A 20,761-nucleotide genomic window follows, 5' to 3' on the forward strand; every position below is an offset into this window, starting at 1 on the left:
CAATTTTAGTGGGAAAAAAAATTGGCAGCAAAATGTGTGTTTTAAAATTCAGTGTATTAAAATTTGTGTATAAAATTCAGTGTACGAAAATTCAGTAGATAAAAATTCAGTGTAAAATAATTCAGTGTAAAAAAAAATCAGTATATAAAAATTCAGTGTCAAATAATACAATGTGTTATTCAGTGTGTGTGCATATTTTGTGTCTTGGATGATTTTATTGTGTGTTTTGAAGACGGTCCCCGGGAGCGCCGCTCACCCACCTACCTGGACGAGTCGGAGCCGGAGGAGTCATTCCGGGTGTTCGTGGCGCTCTTTGACTACGATCCTCTGTCCATGTCCCCCAACCCTGACGCGGCCGACGAGGAGCTGCCTTTCAAAGAGGGACAAATCATCAGGGTGAGAACTTTCAATCAATCAATCAATGATCGTCAATCAAACGTACTCAACTCTTCAGCAACAATCCAAAATTTCCAGTCAAAATACAGAACTTATCAGACTAGTTGAGTTGTTTCTATTATGCTCAAGAAGTAAATAGTTTGCGCCCCCCCTCCACTCTCCACTGCGATTGTAAATAGTATCATTTGTCTATAAAATTGCTATAAGTACACCTCCGCATTACATAGTAAGTTTATTAACATTAAAGGAAACAACACAGCGGTCTTTCCTCGTCTCCCACCGTGACTATAAATAGTATCATTTGTCCATAAAATTGTTATAAGTACACCTCTGCATATAATTGTAAGTTTATTAACATTCAAGGAAACAACACAGCGGTCCTTCCTCGTCTCCCAGCGTGGTTAGAGTGAAGCCAAGTGCTACATACGCGTCATCGTATTCTGGGGGGCCCGCTCCACTATTTGAGAAGGACTGGCTTAGCAGGACTTTAAAAACTAAATCAGATTTTGTTTTATTTTTTTTACTAATGCATTGTTTACGATGTATTGTTTACAATATATTGTTTACCAGTATATTCCTAAGTAGTTTAAACGGTTATATTGTGTACAGAAGTATTATTTACCAATGTATTGTTTACAGACATATTGTTTACAGACATATTGTGTACTGACATATTGTTTATTGACATTTTGTTTATTGACATTTTTTACAGACATATTGTTTATTGACATATTGTTTACAGACATATTGTTTATTGACATATTGTTGCCCAGCATATTATTTACAGACATATTGTTTACAGACATTTTGTTTACACACATACTGTTTACAGACATATTGTTCATTGATGTATTGTTTACAGACACATTGTTTACAGTCATATTGTTTACAGAAATATTGTTTACAGACATTTTGTTTACAGACAGTGTTTACAGACATTTTGTTTATTGATGTGTTGATTACAAACATATTGTTTATTGGCATATTGTTTATTTATGTGTTGTTTACAGACATATTGTTTATTGACATATTTTGTTTTCCAGCATATTGTTTTCAGACATATTGTTGACAGACATACTGTTTATTGACATATTGTATATTGACATATTGTTTACAGACATTGTTTTCCAGCATATTGTTTACAGACATTTTGTTTACACACATACTGTTTACAGACATAATGTTTATTGATGTATTGTTTGCAGACACAATGTTTACAGTCATTTTGTTTACAGACATTTTGTTTACAGACATTTTGTTTATTGATGTGTTGTTTACAAATATATTGTTTATTGGCATATTGTTTACAGACATATTGTTTACAGACATATTGTTTATTGACATATTTTGTTTTCCAGCATATTGTTTTCAGACATATTGTTGACAGATATACTGTTTATTGACATATTGTTTACAGACATTGTTTTCAAGCATATTGTTTACAGATATATTGTTTGCAGACCTTTTGTTTACACACATACTGTTTACAGACATATTGTTTATTGATGTATTGTTTACAGACACATTTTTTACAGTCATATTGTTTACAGACATTGTTTACAGACATTTCGTTTCCAGACATATTGTTTACAGACATTTTGTTTATTGATGTGTTGTTTACAAACATATTGTTTATTGCCATATTGTTTACAGACATATTGTTTACAGGCATATTTTTTATTGATGTGTTGTTTACTGACATATTGTTTCCAGACACATTGTTTACACAAATGTTGTTTACAGTCATATTGTTTATTGGCATATTGTTTACAGACATATTGTTTATTGATGTGTTGTTTGCAGACATATTGTTTCCAGACACACTGTTTACAGAACCATTGTTTACTCAAATGTTTTTTACAGACATATTGTTTACAGACATATTGTTTACGGATGCAGATATACGGGGACAAAGACACAGATGGCTTCTACCGAGGGGAAGTGCGAGGCAGGATGGGTCTGATTCCGTGCAACATGGTGTCTGAGATCCGTGCAGAGGATGACGAGACCATGGAGCAGCTCATCAAACAGGGTTTCCTGCCTCTCAGCACCCCGGTGGACAGACTAGGTACTGACCCAAAATATGGTTGATGTCGTTGACTTATTCATTTGAGTGACACTTTGGTCTTTGATGGAGCTTACCTTTACCGCACATGTTGATGTTATTTGTAAGGAAATGTTTGGCTAGTTTTAATTTCTCTCTTCAAAGCTCTCCACATTTGAAATAATTCTTCATCCGGATCTGTCCTGAGATGTCCAATCAAAAGTCAGCATTGTGTCATGTGCCAGGCTGTTCATTGGCTCAGTCACTTTCACTTCCTGTTTGTTTTTTAAATGTATTTACTTACATGTCCCATACTACCTCAATCAACTCTTGGCTAAGTGTTCTTCTGTAAGACATGCCAATGATCTCATTTTTACAGTCCTTCAAATACATGTGAGACATACCAATGATCTCATTCTTACAGTCCTTCAAATTCATGTCAGACATACCAATGATCTCATTCTTACTGTCCTTCAAATTCATGTCAGACATACCAATGATCTCATTCTTACAGTCATTCAAATACATGTCAGACATACTAATGATCTCATTCTTATAGTCCTTCAAATTCATTTCAAACACATCAATGATCTCTTTCTTACGGTCCCTCAAATTCAAGTCAGACATACCAATGATCTCATTCTTACAGTCCTTCAAATTCATGTCAGAAATACCAATGATCGCATTCTTACTGTCCTTCTAATTCATGTCAGACATACCAATGATTTCATTCTTACCGTCCTTCAAATTCATGTCAGATATACCAATGATTTCATTCTTACAGTCCTTCAAATTCATGTCAGACATACCAATGATCTCATTCTTATAGTCCTTCAAATTCATGTCAAACATACAATGATCTCATTCTTACTGTCCTTCAAATTCATGTCAGACATACCAATGATCTAATTCTTACAGTCCTTCAAATTCATGTCAGACATATCAATGATCTCATTCTTACTGTCCTTCAAATTCATGTCAGACATACCAATGATCTCATTCTTACTGTCCTTCAAATTCATGTCAGACATACCAATGATCTAATTCTTACAGTCCTTCAAATTCATGTCAGACATACCAATGATCTCATTCTTACAGTCCCTCAAATTCATGTCAGACATACCAATGATCTCATTCTTACAGTCCTTCGAATTCATGTCAGACATACCAATGATCTCATTCTTATAGTCCTTCAAATTCATGTCAGTCATACCAATGATCTTATTCTTACAGTTCTTCAAATTAATGTCAAGTTATTGTTTCTGATGTTGCAGTACTGTATAGTACTATATTGTAAAGTATTGTATTATATAGTACTGTATTGTATTGTACTGTATAGTACTGTACTGTATAGTACTATATTGTATAGTACTGTATTGTATAGTACTGTAATCTATTGTACTGTATAGTACTGTACTGTATAGTACTGTATTGTCTTGTATAGTACTGTATTGGCTTGTATAGTACTGTACTAATTGGACTTGAAAATAATATTCAAGGAAATGTGGTGAACTGTGATGATGTGACTTGCAGAGCAAAACAGGCGAGGTCTCCGTCGAGGTGAAGCCTCCAGGAGGATGGTGGCGTTGTACGACTACGACCCTCGAGAGAGCTCACCCAACGTTGATGTTGAGGTACCACCAACCTTTGCAACCTTTCTGCCAGCCGTAGAAATGATCAGTGTTGGATAGTTGCTCGCTACATGTAGCCACGCCACCTAGCTTCACTGCATTTCCCGCTATAGCATGACGCTAGTCTCGCTACTTTGTGAACAAGTGGAGATTCCTGCTGCTGAGCTATTTTTACACCCTTGTAGTGAGGTAGCATCCGTCAGAGCTACACGCTAAAAAGAAGCGAAAGAGAAGAGAAAAAGAAAAGAAAGAAAAGAGAGAGAGACCAGAGAAAGAAAAGATAGAAGAGAAAGAAAAGAGAGAGAAGAGAAAGACAAGAGAAGAGAAGTGAAATAAAATAGAAAGAGAAGAGAGAGGAGAAAGAGAAATAAAAAAGAGAGAAGAGATAGAAGAGAGAGGAGAAAGAGAAGAGAGAGAGAAGAGAACGAAAAGAGAGAGAGAAGAGAAATAAAGAGAAGAGAGAGAAATAAAAGAGAGAGAGAAGAGAAAGAAAAGAGAGAGAGAAGAGAAAGAAAGAGAAGAGAGAAATAAAAAAGAGAGAGGAGAAAGAAAAGAGAGATATGAGAGATAGAAGAGAGAGGAGAAAGAGAAGAGAAAGAAAAAAGAGAGAAGACAAACAAAAAAGATAGAAAGGAGAAATAAAAGAGAGAGACGGAAGATAGAAGAGAGAGGAGAAAGAGAAGAGAAAAGAAAGAAAAGAGAGAGAAGAGAAAAAGAAAAGAGAGACAAGAGAAAGAAAAGGGAGAGAAGAGAAAGAAAGGAGAGAAGAGAAAGAAAAGAAAAAGAGAAGAGAGAGGAGAAAGAGAAAGAAAAAAAGAGAGAAGAGAAAGAAAAGAGAGATAGAAGAGAGAGGAAAAGGGAGAGAGAAGAGAGAGAAATGAGAGAGACGAGAGATAGAAGAGAGAGGAGAAAGATAAGAGAAAGCGAAAAGAAAGAAAAGAGAGAGAGAAGAAAAAGAAGAGAGAGACGAGATATAGAAGAGAGAGGAGAAAAGAAAGAGAAAAGAAGAGGAAGAGAAAGAAAAGAGACATAGAAGAAAAAGAGAGACTATAGATAGAAGAGAGAGAGGGGAACTACAGGAATCGCTACACAGCTCTAAAAGTAGCTAAGCTACCGCCAAGCTACTGGACATTGTACCTAAGCTACGTAGCTTAGCTACATGTAGCCTGTTACTGCCCATCACCGCTGGAGAGTAACTAGTAACATACTTACATTTAATGGAGAGTAACTAGTAACTTAGTTACATTTAATGGAGAGTAACGAGTAGCTTAGTTACATTTACTGGAGAGTAACTAGTAACTTAGCTTACTACCTTTCCCAAGGAGGTTTCCCATCACTGGGAATGATATCAATATATATATACATACACATATATACATACATATTTACATACATATATCTATACATATATATATATATACATTCATATGTATATACATACATATATACATACATACTATATATACATACACACGTACATACATACAGTATATACACACGTATATACAAATGTACATACATATATACATGCATATATTTATATATGTCTGTCTTCTGATAGGCTGAGCTGACCTTCTGCACGGGTGACATCATTGCGGTGTTTGGTGACATCGACGAAGACGGCTTTTACTATGTGAGCGATTGATCTGTTCTCCAAACACCATGTTTACACTTTGGATGGAGAAGACGTAGTGTTGAACATTTCTTGTTTGTGTCCACATTTGCAATGCCAAACAATCCATGTGTTGACGGGAGTATCAATGGTCCTGATCGCAATGTTTCATCAGGGGGAGATCAATGGCCACCGCGGTCTGGTCCCCTCCAACTTCCTGGAAGAAGTGCCTGACGACGTGGAGGTGTACCTGACCGACACGCCCTCCCACTTCCCCCCTGAGGAGCCCGCCAACCGGCCCCCCGCCGCCAACTCGGTCGCTCCCGTCCCGGATCCCAAACGGGTACATCATCATCATCACCACCACCATCATCATCGCCGCGCTCAGCGCTAACGCTCATTCCGTCCTTTTCTCTCTCTTTCTCTCACTCTCTCTTTCTCCATCCCTCTCTCTCCCTCCCTCTCTCTCTCTCTCGCGCTCTCCTTCTCAATGTCCATATATGGAAGTATTGTTGACGCAAAACTATTTGCAAATGTGTACCTCAGTCTGTACTCCGATTCTCATGTCAGTGTGCTAATTTGCGTGTCTGTATCTCAATCTGTGTGTCCGTAAACAGATCCCCGTGTGTGTTTCAATTTGTGTGCGTGTGTATTTCACTTTGGGTGTGTAAAAAAAAATCTGTAGAAGGCAGAAGTGTCGCAAAAGTCACGTGTAAAAAGACAGCCAATCAGACGTCCTGCTTCACACAAACACACACTTTTTTTTACACACACACAGATCGAGATACGAACACACATATCTTACACGGCATGCAAAAGTCACATGTAAACAGACAGCCAATCAGAATTCCAGCTTCACAAAAATTTGAATACAGAGACAGACCCTTTTTTTTTTTTTTTACACACACACAAATCGTGATAAAAACACACAAATCTTACACGGCAGAAGTGTCGCAAAAGTCACGTGTAAAAAAACCAGCCAATTAGACGTCCTGCTTCACACAAACCTGAATACACACACACACACACACACTTTTTTTTACACACACAGATCGAGATACGGACACACAAATCATACATGGAATGCAAAAGTCACATGTAAACAGACAGCCAATCAGAGTTCCTGCTTCACACAAATTTGAATACACTACCCTTTTTTATTACACACACACAGATCGAGATACGAACACACATATCTTACACGGCATGCAAAAGTCACATGTAAACAGACAGCCAATCAGAATTCCAGCTTCACAAAAATTTGAATACAGAGACAGACCCTTTTTTTTTTTTTTTTACACACACACAAATCGTGATAAAGACACACAAATCTTACACGGCAGAAGTGTCGCAAAAGTCACGTGTAAAAAAAACAGCCAACTAGACGTCCTGCTTCACACAAACCTGAATACACACACACACACGCTTTTTTTTACACACACAGATCGAGATACGGACACACAAATCATACACGGCATGCAAAAGTCACATGTAAACAGACAGCCAATCAGAGTTCCTGCTTCACACAAATTTGAATACACTACCCTTTTTTATTACACACACACAGATCGAGATACGAACACACATATCTTACACGGCATGCAAAAGTCACATGTAAACAGACAGCCAATCAGAATTCCAGCTTCACAAAAATTGGAATACAGAGACAGACCCTTTTTTTTTTTTTTACACACACACAAATCGTGATAAAGACACACAAATCTTACACGGCAGAAGTGTCGCAAAAGTCACGTGTAAAAAAACCAGCCAATCAGACGTCCTGCTTCACACAAACCTGAATACACACACACACACACTTTTTTTTACACACACAGATCGAGATACGGACACACAAATCATACATGGAATGCAAAAGTCACATGTAAACAGACAGCCAATCAGAGTTCCTGCTTCACACAAATTTGAATACACTACCCTTTTTTATTACACACACACAAATCGAGATACGGACACACAAATCTTACACGGCAGAAAAGTCGCAAAAGTCACGTGTAATACGACAGCCAATCTGGGTTCCTGCTTCACACAAATCTGAATACACAGACATACATTTTGTACACACACACAGATCGCAATATGGATGGACAGATTAGTTTTTTACACACACACAAATCAAAATACGGACGTACAGATTTGTTTTTTACACACACACGCAAAAAGAAATACGGACACACCAATCTTACATGGCAGAAGTGTGGCAAAAGTCCCGTGTCAAAAGACAGCCAATCAGAGGTCCTGCTTCACACAAATCTGAATACACAGACACACCCTTTTTTTTCCACACACACAAATCGAGATACGGACACACAATTCTTACATGGCAGAACTGCCGCAAAAGACATGTGTCAAAAGACAGCCAATCACAGGTCCTGCTTCACACAAATTTGAATACACAGACACACACTTTTTTTTTTACAGACACACAGATCGAGATACGGACAGACAAATCTTACACGGCATGCAAAAGCCACATGTAAACAGACAATTCTAAAAACACAATTCTTACATGGCAGAAGTGTCGCAAAAGACATGTGTCAAAAGACAGCCAATCAAGAGTTCCTGCTTCACACAAATTTGAATACACAGACACATCCTTTTTTTTACACACACACAAATCGAGATACGGACACACAAATCTTACACGGCAGAAGTGTTGCAAAAGTCACGTGTAAAAAGACAGCCAATCGGGGTTCCTGCTTTACACAAATTTGAATACACAAACCCTTTTTTTACACACACACACAAATCGAGATCCGGACACACAACTCTTACACGGCATGCCAAAGTCACATGTTAAAAGACAGCCAATCAGAGTTCCTGCTTCACACAAATCTGAATACACACACACACACACTTTTTTTTTTTTACACACACACACCCACAAATCGAGATACAGACACACAAATATTACATGGCAGAAGTGTCGCAAAAGTCACGTGGAAAAAGACAGTCAATCAGAGGTCCTGCTTGACACAAATCTGAATACACAGACACTACCCTTTTTTATTACACACACACAAATCGAGATACGGACACACAAATCTTACACGGCATGCAAAAGTCACGTGTAAACAGACAGCCAATCAGAGTTCCTGCTTCACACAAATTTGAATACACACACACACCCTTTTTTATTACACACACACAAATCGAGATACGGACACACAAATCTTACACGGCAGAAGTGTCGCAAAATTCACGTGTAAAAAGACAGCCAATCAGAGGTCCTGCTTCACACAAATCGGAATACACAGACACACACTTTTTTTTACGCACATACAGATTGAGATACGGACACACACAAATCTTACACGGCATGCAAAAGTCACGTGTAAACAAACAGCCAATCAGAGTTCCTGCTTCACACAAATCTGAATACACACACACACCTTCTTCTTTTTTTTACACACACACAAATTGTGATACGGACACACAAATCTTACACGGCAGAAGTGTCGCAAAAGTCACGTGTAAAAAGACAGCCAATCAGAGTGCCTGCTTCACACAAATCTGAATATACAGACACACCCTTTTTTTTTACACGCACACAAATCGAGATACAGACACACAATTCTTACATGACAGAAGTGTCGCAAAAGTCACGTGTAGAAAGACAGCCAATCAGAAGTCCTGCTTCACACAAATCTGAATACACAGACACACCCTTTTTTTTTACACACACACAAATCGAGATACGGACACACAATTCTTACATGGCAGAAGTGTCGCAAAAGCCACGTGTAAAAAGACAGCCAATCAGAGGTCCTGCTTCACACAAATCTGAATACACAGACACACACACACAGATCTAGATACGGACACACAAATCTTACAAGGACTGCAAAAGTCACGTGTAAAAAGACAGCCAATCAGAGTGCCTGCTTCACACAAATCTGAATACACAGACACACACCCTTTTTTTTACACACACACAGATCGAGATACGGACACACAAATCTTACACGGCATGCAAAAGTCACGTGTAAACAGACAGCTAATCATAGTTCCTGCTTCACACAAATCTGAATACACAGACATACCCTTTTTTTTACACACACACACACAAATCGTGATACGGACACACAAATCTTACACGGCCGAAGTGTCGCAAAAGTCACGTGTAAAAAGACAGCCAATCAGAGTGCCTGCTTCACACAAATCTGAAAACACAGACACACACCCTTTTTTTTACACACACACAGATCGAGATACGGACACACAAATCTTACACGGCATGCAAAAGTCACGTGTAAACAGACAGCTATTCATAGTTCCTGCTTCACACAAATCTGAATACACGGACACACCCTTTTTTTTACACACACACAAATCGAGATACGGACACACACATGGCAGAAGTGTCGCAAAAGTCACGTGTAAAAAGACAGCCAATCAGACATCCTGCTTCACACAAATCTGAATACACAGACACACCCTTTTTTTTACACACACACAGATCGAGATACGGACACACAAAACTTACACGGCATGCAAAAGTCACGTGTAAACAAACAGCCAATCAGAGTTCCTGCTTCACACAAATCTGAATACACACACACACCTTCTTCTTTTTTTTACACACACACAAATTGTGATACGGACACACAAATCTTACACGGCAGAAGTGTCGCAAAAGTCACGTGTAAAAAGACAGCCAATCAGAGTGCCTGCTTCACACAAATCTGAATACACAGACACACCCTTTTTTTTACACACACACAAATCGAGATACGGACACACAATTCTTACATGGCAGAAGTGTCGCAAAAGCCACGTGTAAAAAGACAGCCAATCAGAGGTCCTGCTTCACACAAATCTGAATACACAGACACACACACACAGATCTAGATACGGACACACAAATCTTACAAGGACTGCAAAAGTCACATGTAAACAGACAGCCAATCAGAGTTCTTGTTTCACACAAATTTGAATACACAGACACACCCTTTTTTATTACACACACACAAATCGAGATAAGTGTCGCAAAAGTCACGTGTAAAAAGACAGCCAATCAGAGTGCCTGCTTCACACAAATCTGAATACACAGACACACACCCTTTTTTTTACACACACACAGATCGAGATACGGACACACAAATCTTACACGGCATGCAAAAGTCACGTGTAAACAGACAGCTAATCATAGTTCCTGCTTCACACAAATCTGAATACACAGACATACCCTTTTTTTTTACACACACACACACAAATCGTGATACGGACACACAAATCTTACACGGCCGAAGTGTCGCAAAAGTCACGTGTAAAAAGACAGCCAATCAGAGTGCCTGCTTCACACAAATCTGAATACACAGACACACACCCTTTTTTTTTACACACACACAGATCGAGATACGGACACACAAATCTTACACGGCATGCAAAAGTCACGTGTAAACAGACTGCTAATCATAGTTCCTGCTTCACACAAATCTGAATACACGGACACACCCTTTTTTTTACACACACACAAATCGAGATACGGACGCACACATGGCAGAAGTGTCGCAAAAGTCACGTGTAAAAAGACAGCCAATCAGACGTCCTGCTTCACACAAATCTGAATACACAGACACACCCTTTTTTTTACACACACACAGATCGAGATACGGACACACAAAACTTACACGGCATGCAAAAGTCACGTGTAAAAAGACAGCCAATCAGAGGTCCTGCTTCACACAAATTTGAATACACAGACACACACTTTTTTATTACACGCACACAAATCGAGATATGGACACACAAATCTTACATGGCAGAAGTGTCGCAAAAGTCACGTGTAAAAAGACAGCCAATCAGAGTTCCTGCTTCACACAAATCTGAATACACAGACACACATTTGTTTACACACACACAGATCGCAAAATGGACGGACAGATTCGTTTTTCACACACACACACGGATAGAAATACAGACACACATTGAAACGCGCACACACGGAACCAATTACACACACACAGATTGAGATACAGGCACACAAATTAGTACACGGACACGTGAATCAGATATCAGACGCACAGATTGAGAAACAGTTTTGCTACAACAATACTTCCACACCATCTCTGGCTTGCTTGTGTGTGTGTACGTGTGTGTGTGTGTGTGTGCGTGTGTGCGTGTGTGTGTGCGTGTTGTTTGTGGCTGTGGTGACCAACTAACAACCTCCCTTGCTGCTCCATCTGTGAAAAGGAAGTAGAACAAAGTGCAGTGTGACACCTTTCTAAGTCTCAGAGAAAGGAAGAAGCAAAGCCTGCATTGGACAGAGAGGCAAACGAGGCAAACGAGAGGACGCAGGCGCTGCGTGGAGGCGGGGGTTGTTCTTGCATGCTCATTCCTTCCATTTGTACCTCTTTGCACTCAACACCCTCGTGTGTTATTGTGTGCGGCAACAATAATGAGTAAGTGCTAATTGCTAACATTGACTGGAAGAGCATGCCTTTTTTGCTAAAAACCGATCCATTTTTGTAACGTTGTGATTCTGGGAAAGAGGCTTTGTTTCTTTCGTGTTTGTTGCACACACACACACATCAATCGATTTTTTTCAGCTTCAAATTAACAACTGAGACATCCCAACTGTGTTGTTACAATGAACAATAAACAACAAATAAAAAGCAAGCAAAAAAAAAACTTTTGATATTAAAAAAAAAAAAAAAAAGCTTCCTTTGACACGATCTTGTTGTGTTGTTGTGTGTGTCGATGTTTTCATTGTGGTGCGGTGTGTTTTTCCTCTGATGGTGACTTACGCCGCTGCATTTTTCTTCCTTTTTTTTTCTCGCCTCACCCCGCTTGGCCAAACGACGACAAAGCAAAAACGGAGGGACAAAATGTTCATCTCACACCATCTGCCCCGCAGCAACTTGAGATACCAAAAGTCGCTGCTCTAAATTCCACAGATTTCTCCCTCGCACTTTGAACTTTTTTGCATTTCTTTCTATTCAAAGCGTATTTAAACCCACTTTTGGCTTGAATGCTGCAAGCGTCAAAGTGTAGTAAAAAGACAGCATTGCTAAATTGGATTGAAGGAGTGTAAATGTGACTTTTAAAGATATTTTATGACAAATAATTTCAATTTCATGGAAATTCATAAATAATGAACATGAATGAAATACTGACATGTAGCAGACATGGTATCTTCAGTTGGTGCTGACCTCCACGTGTCCGATGGCTTCCCTGATCAATGTTTCTTCCTCCTTCTGTGCCGTCTTTGCCTCTCAAATACACTCAGGACTTTCCCCTCTTCTACCTTCTTCATGTCTCATCCGACGCAGTACAGCACGACTACGTACACGCACACTTGCATATGCAGTACGCACAATTACATACACACGATTACGTACATAAACAATTACAGACATGTACAACTACATATGCAGTACAATTACATATACTGTACATACAATTACATATACACACAATTTTGTATACAGACAATTACATACATATACAATTACATACACTGTCCATACAATTACATACACATGATTACGTATACAAACAATTACATATAGAGATGTCCGATAATATCGGCCGATAAATGCTTTAAAATGTAATATCGGAAATTATCGGGATCGTTTTTTTTATTATCGGTATCGTTTTTTTATTTTTATTTTTATTTTTTTTTATTAAATCAACATAAAAAACACAAGATACACTTACAATTAGTGCACCAACCCAAAAAAACTCCCTCCCCCATTCACACTCATTCACACAAAAGGGTTGTTTCTTTCTGTTATTAATATTCTGGTTCCTACATTATATATCAATATATATCAATATATATCAATACGTTCTGCAAGGGATACAGTCCGTAAGCACACATAATTGTGCGTGCTGCTGGTCCACTAATAGTACTAACCTTTAACAGTTAATTTAACTAATTTTCATTAATTACTAGTTTCCATGTAATTGTTTTTAAATTGTTTTACTTTCTTTTTTTATTCAAGAAAATGTTTTTAATTTATTTATCTTATTTTATTTTATTAATTTTAAAAAAAAGGACCTTATCGTCACCATACCTGGTTGTCCAAATTAGGCATAATAATGTGTTAATTCCACGACTGTATATATCGGTATCGGTTGATATCGGAATCGGTAATTAAAGAGTTGGACAATATCGGATATCGGCAAAAAGCCATTATCGTACATCCCTAATTACATACATATACAACTACATATACAATACAATTACATATACTAGAGATGTCTGATAATATCGGACTGCCGATATTATCGGCCGATAAATGCTTTAAAATGTAATATCGGAAATTTTCGGTATCGTTTTTTTTATTATCGGTATCGTTTTTTTTTTGGTTTTTTTGTTTTTGTTTTATTAAATCAACATAAAAAACACAAGATACACTTACAATTAGTGCACCAACCCAAAAAAAAACTCCCTCCCCCATTCACACTCATTTACACTCATTCACACAAAAGGGTTGTTTCTTTCTGTTATTAATATTCTGGTTCCTACATTATATATCAATATATATCAATACAGTCTGCAAGGAATACAGTCCGTAAGCACAAATGATTGTGCGTGCTGCTGGTCCACTAATAGTACTAACCTTTAACAGTTAATTTTACTCATTTTCATTGATTACTAGTTTCTGTGTAACTGTTTTTATATTGTTTTACTTTCTTTTTTATTCAAGAAAATGTTTTTAATTTATTTATCTTATTTTATTTTATAAATTTTAAAAAAAAGGACCTTATCTTCACCATACCTGGTTGTCCAAATTAAGCATAATAATGTGTTAATTCCACGACTGTATATATCGGTGTCAGTTGATATCGGTATCGGTAATTAAAGAGTTGGACAATATCGGATATCGGCAAAAAGCCATTATCTTACATCCCTAATTACATACATATACAACTACATATACAATACAATTACATATAATAGAGATGTCCGATAATATCGGACTGCCGATATTATCGGCCGATAAATGCTTTAATATGTAATATCTGAAATTATCGGTATCGTTTTTTTTATTATCAGTATCGTTGTTTTTTTTTTTGTTGTTTTTTTAATTAAATCAACATAAAAAACACAAGATACACTTACAATTAATGCACCAACCCAAAAAAACCTCCCTCCCCTATTTACACTCATTCACACAAAAGGGTTGTTTCTTTCTGTTATTAATATTCTGGTTCCTACATTATATATCAATATATATCAATACAGTCTGCAAGGGATACAGTCCGTAAGCACACATGATTGTGCGTGCTGCTGGTCCACTAATAGTACTAACCTTTAACAGTTAATTTTGCTCATTTTCATTAATTACTAGTTTCTATGTAACTGTTTTTATATTGTTTTACTTTCTTTTTTATTCAAGAAAATGTTTTTAATTTATTTATCTTATTTTATTTTATTAATTTTTTAAAAAGGACCTTATCTTCACCATACCTGGTTGTCCAAATTAGGCATAATAATGTGTTAATTCCACGACTGTATGTATCGGTATCGGTTGATATCGGTATCAGTAATTAAAGAGTTGGACAATATCGGAATATCGGATATCGGCAAAAAGCCATTATCGGACATCCCTAATTACATACATATACAACTACATATACAATACAATTATATATACTAGAGATGTCCGATAATATCGGACTGCCGATATTATCGACCGATAAATGCTTTAAAATGTAATATCGGAAATTATCGTTATCGGTTTCAAAAAGTAAAATGTATGACTATTTAAAACGCCACTGTACGGAGTGGTACACGGACGTAGGGAGAAGTACAGAGCAGTTGCGTCTCCCGATCATACTTGCCAACCCTCCCGATTTTCCCAGGAGACTAACGAATTTCAGTGCCCCTCCCGAAAATCTCCCGGGGCAACCATTCTCCCGGATTTCCCCCGATTTCCATCCAGACAACAATATTGAGGGCGTGCCTTAAAGGCACTGCCTTTGCGTGCCGGCCCAATCACATAATATCTACAGCTCTTCACACACACAAGTGAATGCAATGCATACTTGGTCAACAGCCATACAGGTCACGCTGAGGGTGCCCGTATAAACAACTTTAACACTGTTCCAAATATGCGCCACACTGTGAACCCACACCAAACAAGAATGACAAACACATTTCGGGAGAACATCCGCACCGTAACACAACATAAACACAACAGAACAAATACCCAGAACCCCTTGCAGCACTAACTCTTCCGGGACGCTACAATATACACCCCCCCGCTACCCCCTAAACTAAAACCCCGCCCCCCAGCAAACTCCGCCCACCTCAACCTCCTCATGCTCTCTCAGGGAGAGCATGTCCCAAATTCCAAGCTGCTGTTTTGAGGCATGTTAAAAAAAAATAATGCACTTTGTGACTTCAATAATAAATATGGCAGTGCCATGTGGGCATTTTTTTCCATAACTTGACTTGATTTATTTAGGAAAACCTTGTTACATTGTTTAATGCATCCAGTGGGGCATCACAACAAAATTAGGCATAATAATGTGTTAATTCCACGACTGTATATATCGGTATCGGTTGATATCGGAATCGGTAATTAAGAGTTGGACAATATCGGATATCGGCAAAAAAGCAATTATCGGACATCTCTAACATATACTGTACATACAATTACATATACACACAATTTTGTATACAGACAATTACATACATATACAAATACATATACAATACAATTACATATAATGTACATATACAAAACCAGTGAAGTTGGCACGTTGTGTAATTCGTAAATAAAAACAGAATACAATGATTTGCAAATCCCTTTCCACTTATATTCAACTGAATAAACTGCAAAGACAAGATATTTAATGTTCGAACTGAGAAACTTCTTTTTTTTTTTGCAAATAATCCTTAACTTAGAATTTAATGGCAGCAACATATTGCAAAAAAAGTTCTCACAGGGGCATTTTTACCACTGTGTTACATGGCCTTTCCTTTTAACAACACTCCGTAAACGTTAAGGAACTGAGGAGACCAATTTTTGAAGCTTTTCAGGTGGAATTCTTTCCCATTCTTGCTTGATGTACAGCTTAAGTTGTTCAACAGTCCGGGGTCTCCGATGTGGTATTTTAGGCTTTATAATGCGCCACACATTTTCAATGAGAGACCAGTCTGGACTACAGGCAGGCCAGTCTAGTACCCGCACTCTTTTACTATGAAGCCACGCTGTTGTAACACGTGGCTTGGCATTGTCTTGCTGAAATAAGCAGGGGCGTCCATGAAAAAGACGTTGCTTGGATGGCAACATATGTGGCTCCAAAACCTTCATGTACCTTTCAGCATTAATGGTGCCTTCACAGATGTGTAAGTTACCCATGTCTTGGGCACTAATACACCCCCATACCATCACAGATGCTGGCTTTTGAACTTTGCGCCTAGAACAGTCCGGGTGGTTATTTTCCTCTTTGGTCCACAGTTTCCAAAAATAATTTGAAATGTGGACTCGTCAGACCACGGAACACTTTTCCACTTTGCATCAGTCCATCTTAGATGAGCTCGGGCCCAGCGAAACGTTTCTGGGTGTTGTTGATAAATGGCTTTGGCAATGCATAGTAGAATTTTAAAGGCCTACTGAAATGAATTTTTTTTATTTAAACGGGGATAGCAGATCTATTCTATGTGTCATACTTGATCATTTCGCGATATTGCCATATTTTTGCTGAAAGGATTTAGTATAGAACAACGACGATAAAGATTGCAACTTTTGGTATCTGATAAAAAAAAAAGGCTTGCACCTACCGGAAGTAGCGTGACGTAGTCAGTTGAACATATACGCAAAGTTCCCTATTGTTTACAATGATGGCCGCATGAAGTGAGAGAGATTCGGACCGAGAAAGCGACAATTTCCCCATTAATTTGAGCGAGGATGAAAGATTTGTGGATGAGTAAAGTGCAAGTGAAGGACTAGTGGGGAGTTGAAGCTATTCAGATAGGGAAGATGCTGTGAGAGCCGGGGGTGACCTGATATTCAGCTGGGAATGACTACAACAGTAAATAAACACAAGACATATATATACTCTATTAGCCACAACACAACCAGGCTTATATTTAATATGCCACAAATTAATCCTGCATAAAAACACCTGCGTGTTTGTTATGCTAGCTCCTAGCTCCTCTGCTAGCTCCTAGCTCCATAGAACACGCCAATACAATTCAAACACCTGATCAACACACACAATCACTCAGCCCAAAAGACCGTTTACCTAACCCAAGGTTCATAAAGCTTATATATTTTTAAAAAGTTACGTACGTGACGCGCACATACGGTCAAGTTATCGAATGTTTAGCAGCCAAGGCTGCATACTCACGGTACCTGATATTCAGCTGGGAATGACTACAACAGTAAATAAACACAAGACATATATATACTCTATTAGCCACAACACAACCAGGCTTATATTTAATATGCCACAAATTAATCCTGCATAATAACACTTGCGTGTTTGTTATGCTAGCTCCTAGCTCCTCTGCTAGCTCCTAGCTCCATAGAACACGTCAATACAATTCAAACACCTGATCAACACACACAATCACTCAGCCCAAAAGACCGTTCACCTAACCCAAGGTTCATAAAGCGTATATATTTTAAAAAAGTTACGTACGTGACGCGCACGTACGGTACGGTACGTGTTATGCTAGCTCCTAGCTCCTCTGCTAGCTCCTAGCTCCATAGAACACGCCAATACAATTCAAACACCTGATCAACACACACAATCACTCAGCCCAAAAGACCGTTCACCTAACCCAAGGTTCATAAAGCTTATATATTTTAAAAAAGTTACGTACATACGCAAAAAAAGCTGCATACTCACAGTAGCACGTCTGCGTCTTTGTCATCCAAATCAAAGTAATCCTGGTAAGAGTCTGTGTTGTCCCAGTTCTCTACAGGCGTCTGTGTATCCAAGTCAAAAGTCCTCCTGGTTAGAGTCTCTGTTATCCGAGTTCTTCCATCTTGACTGCATCTTTCGGGAATGTAAACAAAGAAGCGCCGGCTGTGTACTGTTGTTGCTGACTACGTTCGAAAAATACGTCCATTTCGCACCGACAACTTTCTTCTTTGCTTGCTCGGCTTCCTTCTTCATAATGCAATGAACATGATTGAAACAGATTCACGAACACAGATGTCCAGAATACTGTGGAATTATGAAATGAAAACAGAGCTTTTTCGTATTGGCTTCAATGTGGAAGGCATACCCGTGTTCGCCGGTCTACGTCACGCGCATACGTCATCCTCAGAGGCGTTTCGAACCGGAAGTTTAGCGGCAAATTTAAAATGTCACTTTATAAGTTAACACGGCCGTATTGGCATGTGTTATAATGTTAAGATTTCATCATTGATATATAAACTATCAGACTGCGTGGTCGGTAGTAGTGGCTTTCAGTAGGCCTTTAACTTGCACTTACAGATGTAGGGACCGACTGTAGTTACTCGCAGTGGTTTTCTGAACTGTTCCCGAGCCTATGTGGTGATATCCTTTACACATTGATGTCGCTTTTTGATGCAGTACCGCCTGAGGGATCGAAGGTCACGGGCATTCAATGTTGGTTTTCGGCCTTGCTGCTTACGTGGAGTCTGAACCTGTTCCCAATTAGCCTGTTCACCTGTGGGATGTTCCAAATAAGTGTTTGATGAGCATTCCTCAACTTTCTCAGTCTTTGTTGCAACTTGGGCCAGCTTTTTTTAAACAAGTTGCAGGCATCAATTTCCAACTGAGCTAATATTTGCCAAAAATAACAACATTTCTCAGTTCGAACGTTAAGTATCTTGTCTTTGCAGTCTATTCAATTTAATATAGGTGGAAAATGATTTGCAAATCATTGTGTTCTGTTTTTATTTAGTATTTACACAATATGCCAACTTCACTGATTTTGGGTTTTGTACAATACAATTACATATACAGTATGTACGATTATATACACATACGATTATGTATACAAACAATTACATACTTATACAACTACATATACAATACAATTGCATACACACATAATTACTAGGGATGTCCGATAATGGCTTTTTGCCGATATCCGATATTCCGATACTGTCCAACTCTTTAATTACCGATACCGATATTAACACATTATTATGCCTAATTTGGACAACCAGGTATGGTGAAGATAAGGTACTTTTTAAAAAAATTGGTAAAATAAGATAAATAAATTAAAAACATTTTCTTGAATAAAAAAGAAAGTACAACAATATAAAAACAGTTACATAGAAACTAGTAATGAATGAAAATTAGTAAAATTAACTGTTAAAGGTTAGTACTATTAGTGGACCAGCAGCACGCACAATCATGTGTGCTTACGGACTGTATCCCTTGCAGACTGTATTGATATATAATGTAGGAAGCACAGACTGTATCCCTTGCAGACTGTATTGATATATATTGATATATAATGTAGGAACCAGAATATTAATAACAGAAAGAAACAACCCTTTTGTGTGAATGAGTGTAAATGGGGGAGGGAGGTTTTTTGGGTTGGTGCACTAATTGTAAGTGTATCATGTTTTTTTTTTATGTTGATTTAATTAAAATTTTAAAAAACGATACCGATAATAAAAAAAACGATACCGATAATTTCCGATATTACATTTTAACGCATATATCGGCCGATAATATCGGCAGGCCGATATTATCGGACATCTCTAATAATTACGTATTCAAACAATTATATACATATACAACTACATATACAACAACATTACATATACTGTACATACAATTACATACACACACGATTATGTCTACAATTGCATACATATACAACTACATATACAATACAATTACATACACACATAATTACGTATACAAAAAATTATATACATATACAACTACATACACAACACCATTACATATACATACAATTACATACACACACAATTACGTGTACAATTGCATACATATACAACTACATATACAATACAATTACATACACACATAATTATGTATACAAACAACTATATACATATACAACTACATATACAATACAATTACACATACACACATAATTACACATACACTACATACAATTACATACACAGACGATTACGT

General features: G+C 37.8%; 1 protein-coding gene across 1 annotated transcript in view; it reads left to right on the top strand.

Moving 5' to 3' along the window:
- Positions 1-20,761, top strand: part of LOC133656421 (RIMS-binding protein 2-like) — a 106,341-nt gene that overhangs the window by 82,249 nt on the left and 3,331 nt on the right. The window contains exons 15-19 of the mRNA XM_062057501.1: positions 233-396; positions 2,296-2,464; positions 3,974-4,074; positions 5,633-5,704; positions 5,859-6,026. Of these exons, the coding sequence (XP_061913485.1) occupies positions 233-396; positions 2,296-2,464; positions 3,974-4,074; positions 5,633-5,704; positions 5,859-6,026 (674 nt within the window). The remainder of the gene's footprint in view (positions 1-232; positions 397-2,295; positions 2,465-3,973; positions 4,075-5,632; positions 5,705-5,858; positions 6,027-20,761) is intronic.

The sequence above is a fragment of the Entelurus aequoreus genome, linkage group LG08 (assembly GCF_033978785.1).
Source record: "Entelurus aequoreus isolate RoL-2023_Sb linkage group LG08, RoL_Eaeq_v1.1, whole genome shotgun sequence".
NCBI classification, from domain to species: Eukaryota; Metazoa; Chordata; class Actinopteri; order Syngnathiformes; family Syngnathidae; genus Entelurus; species Entelurus aequoreus.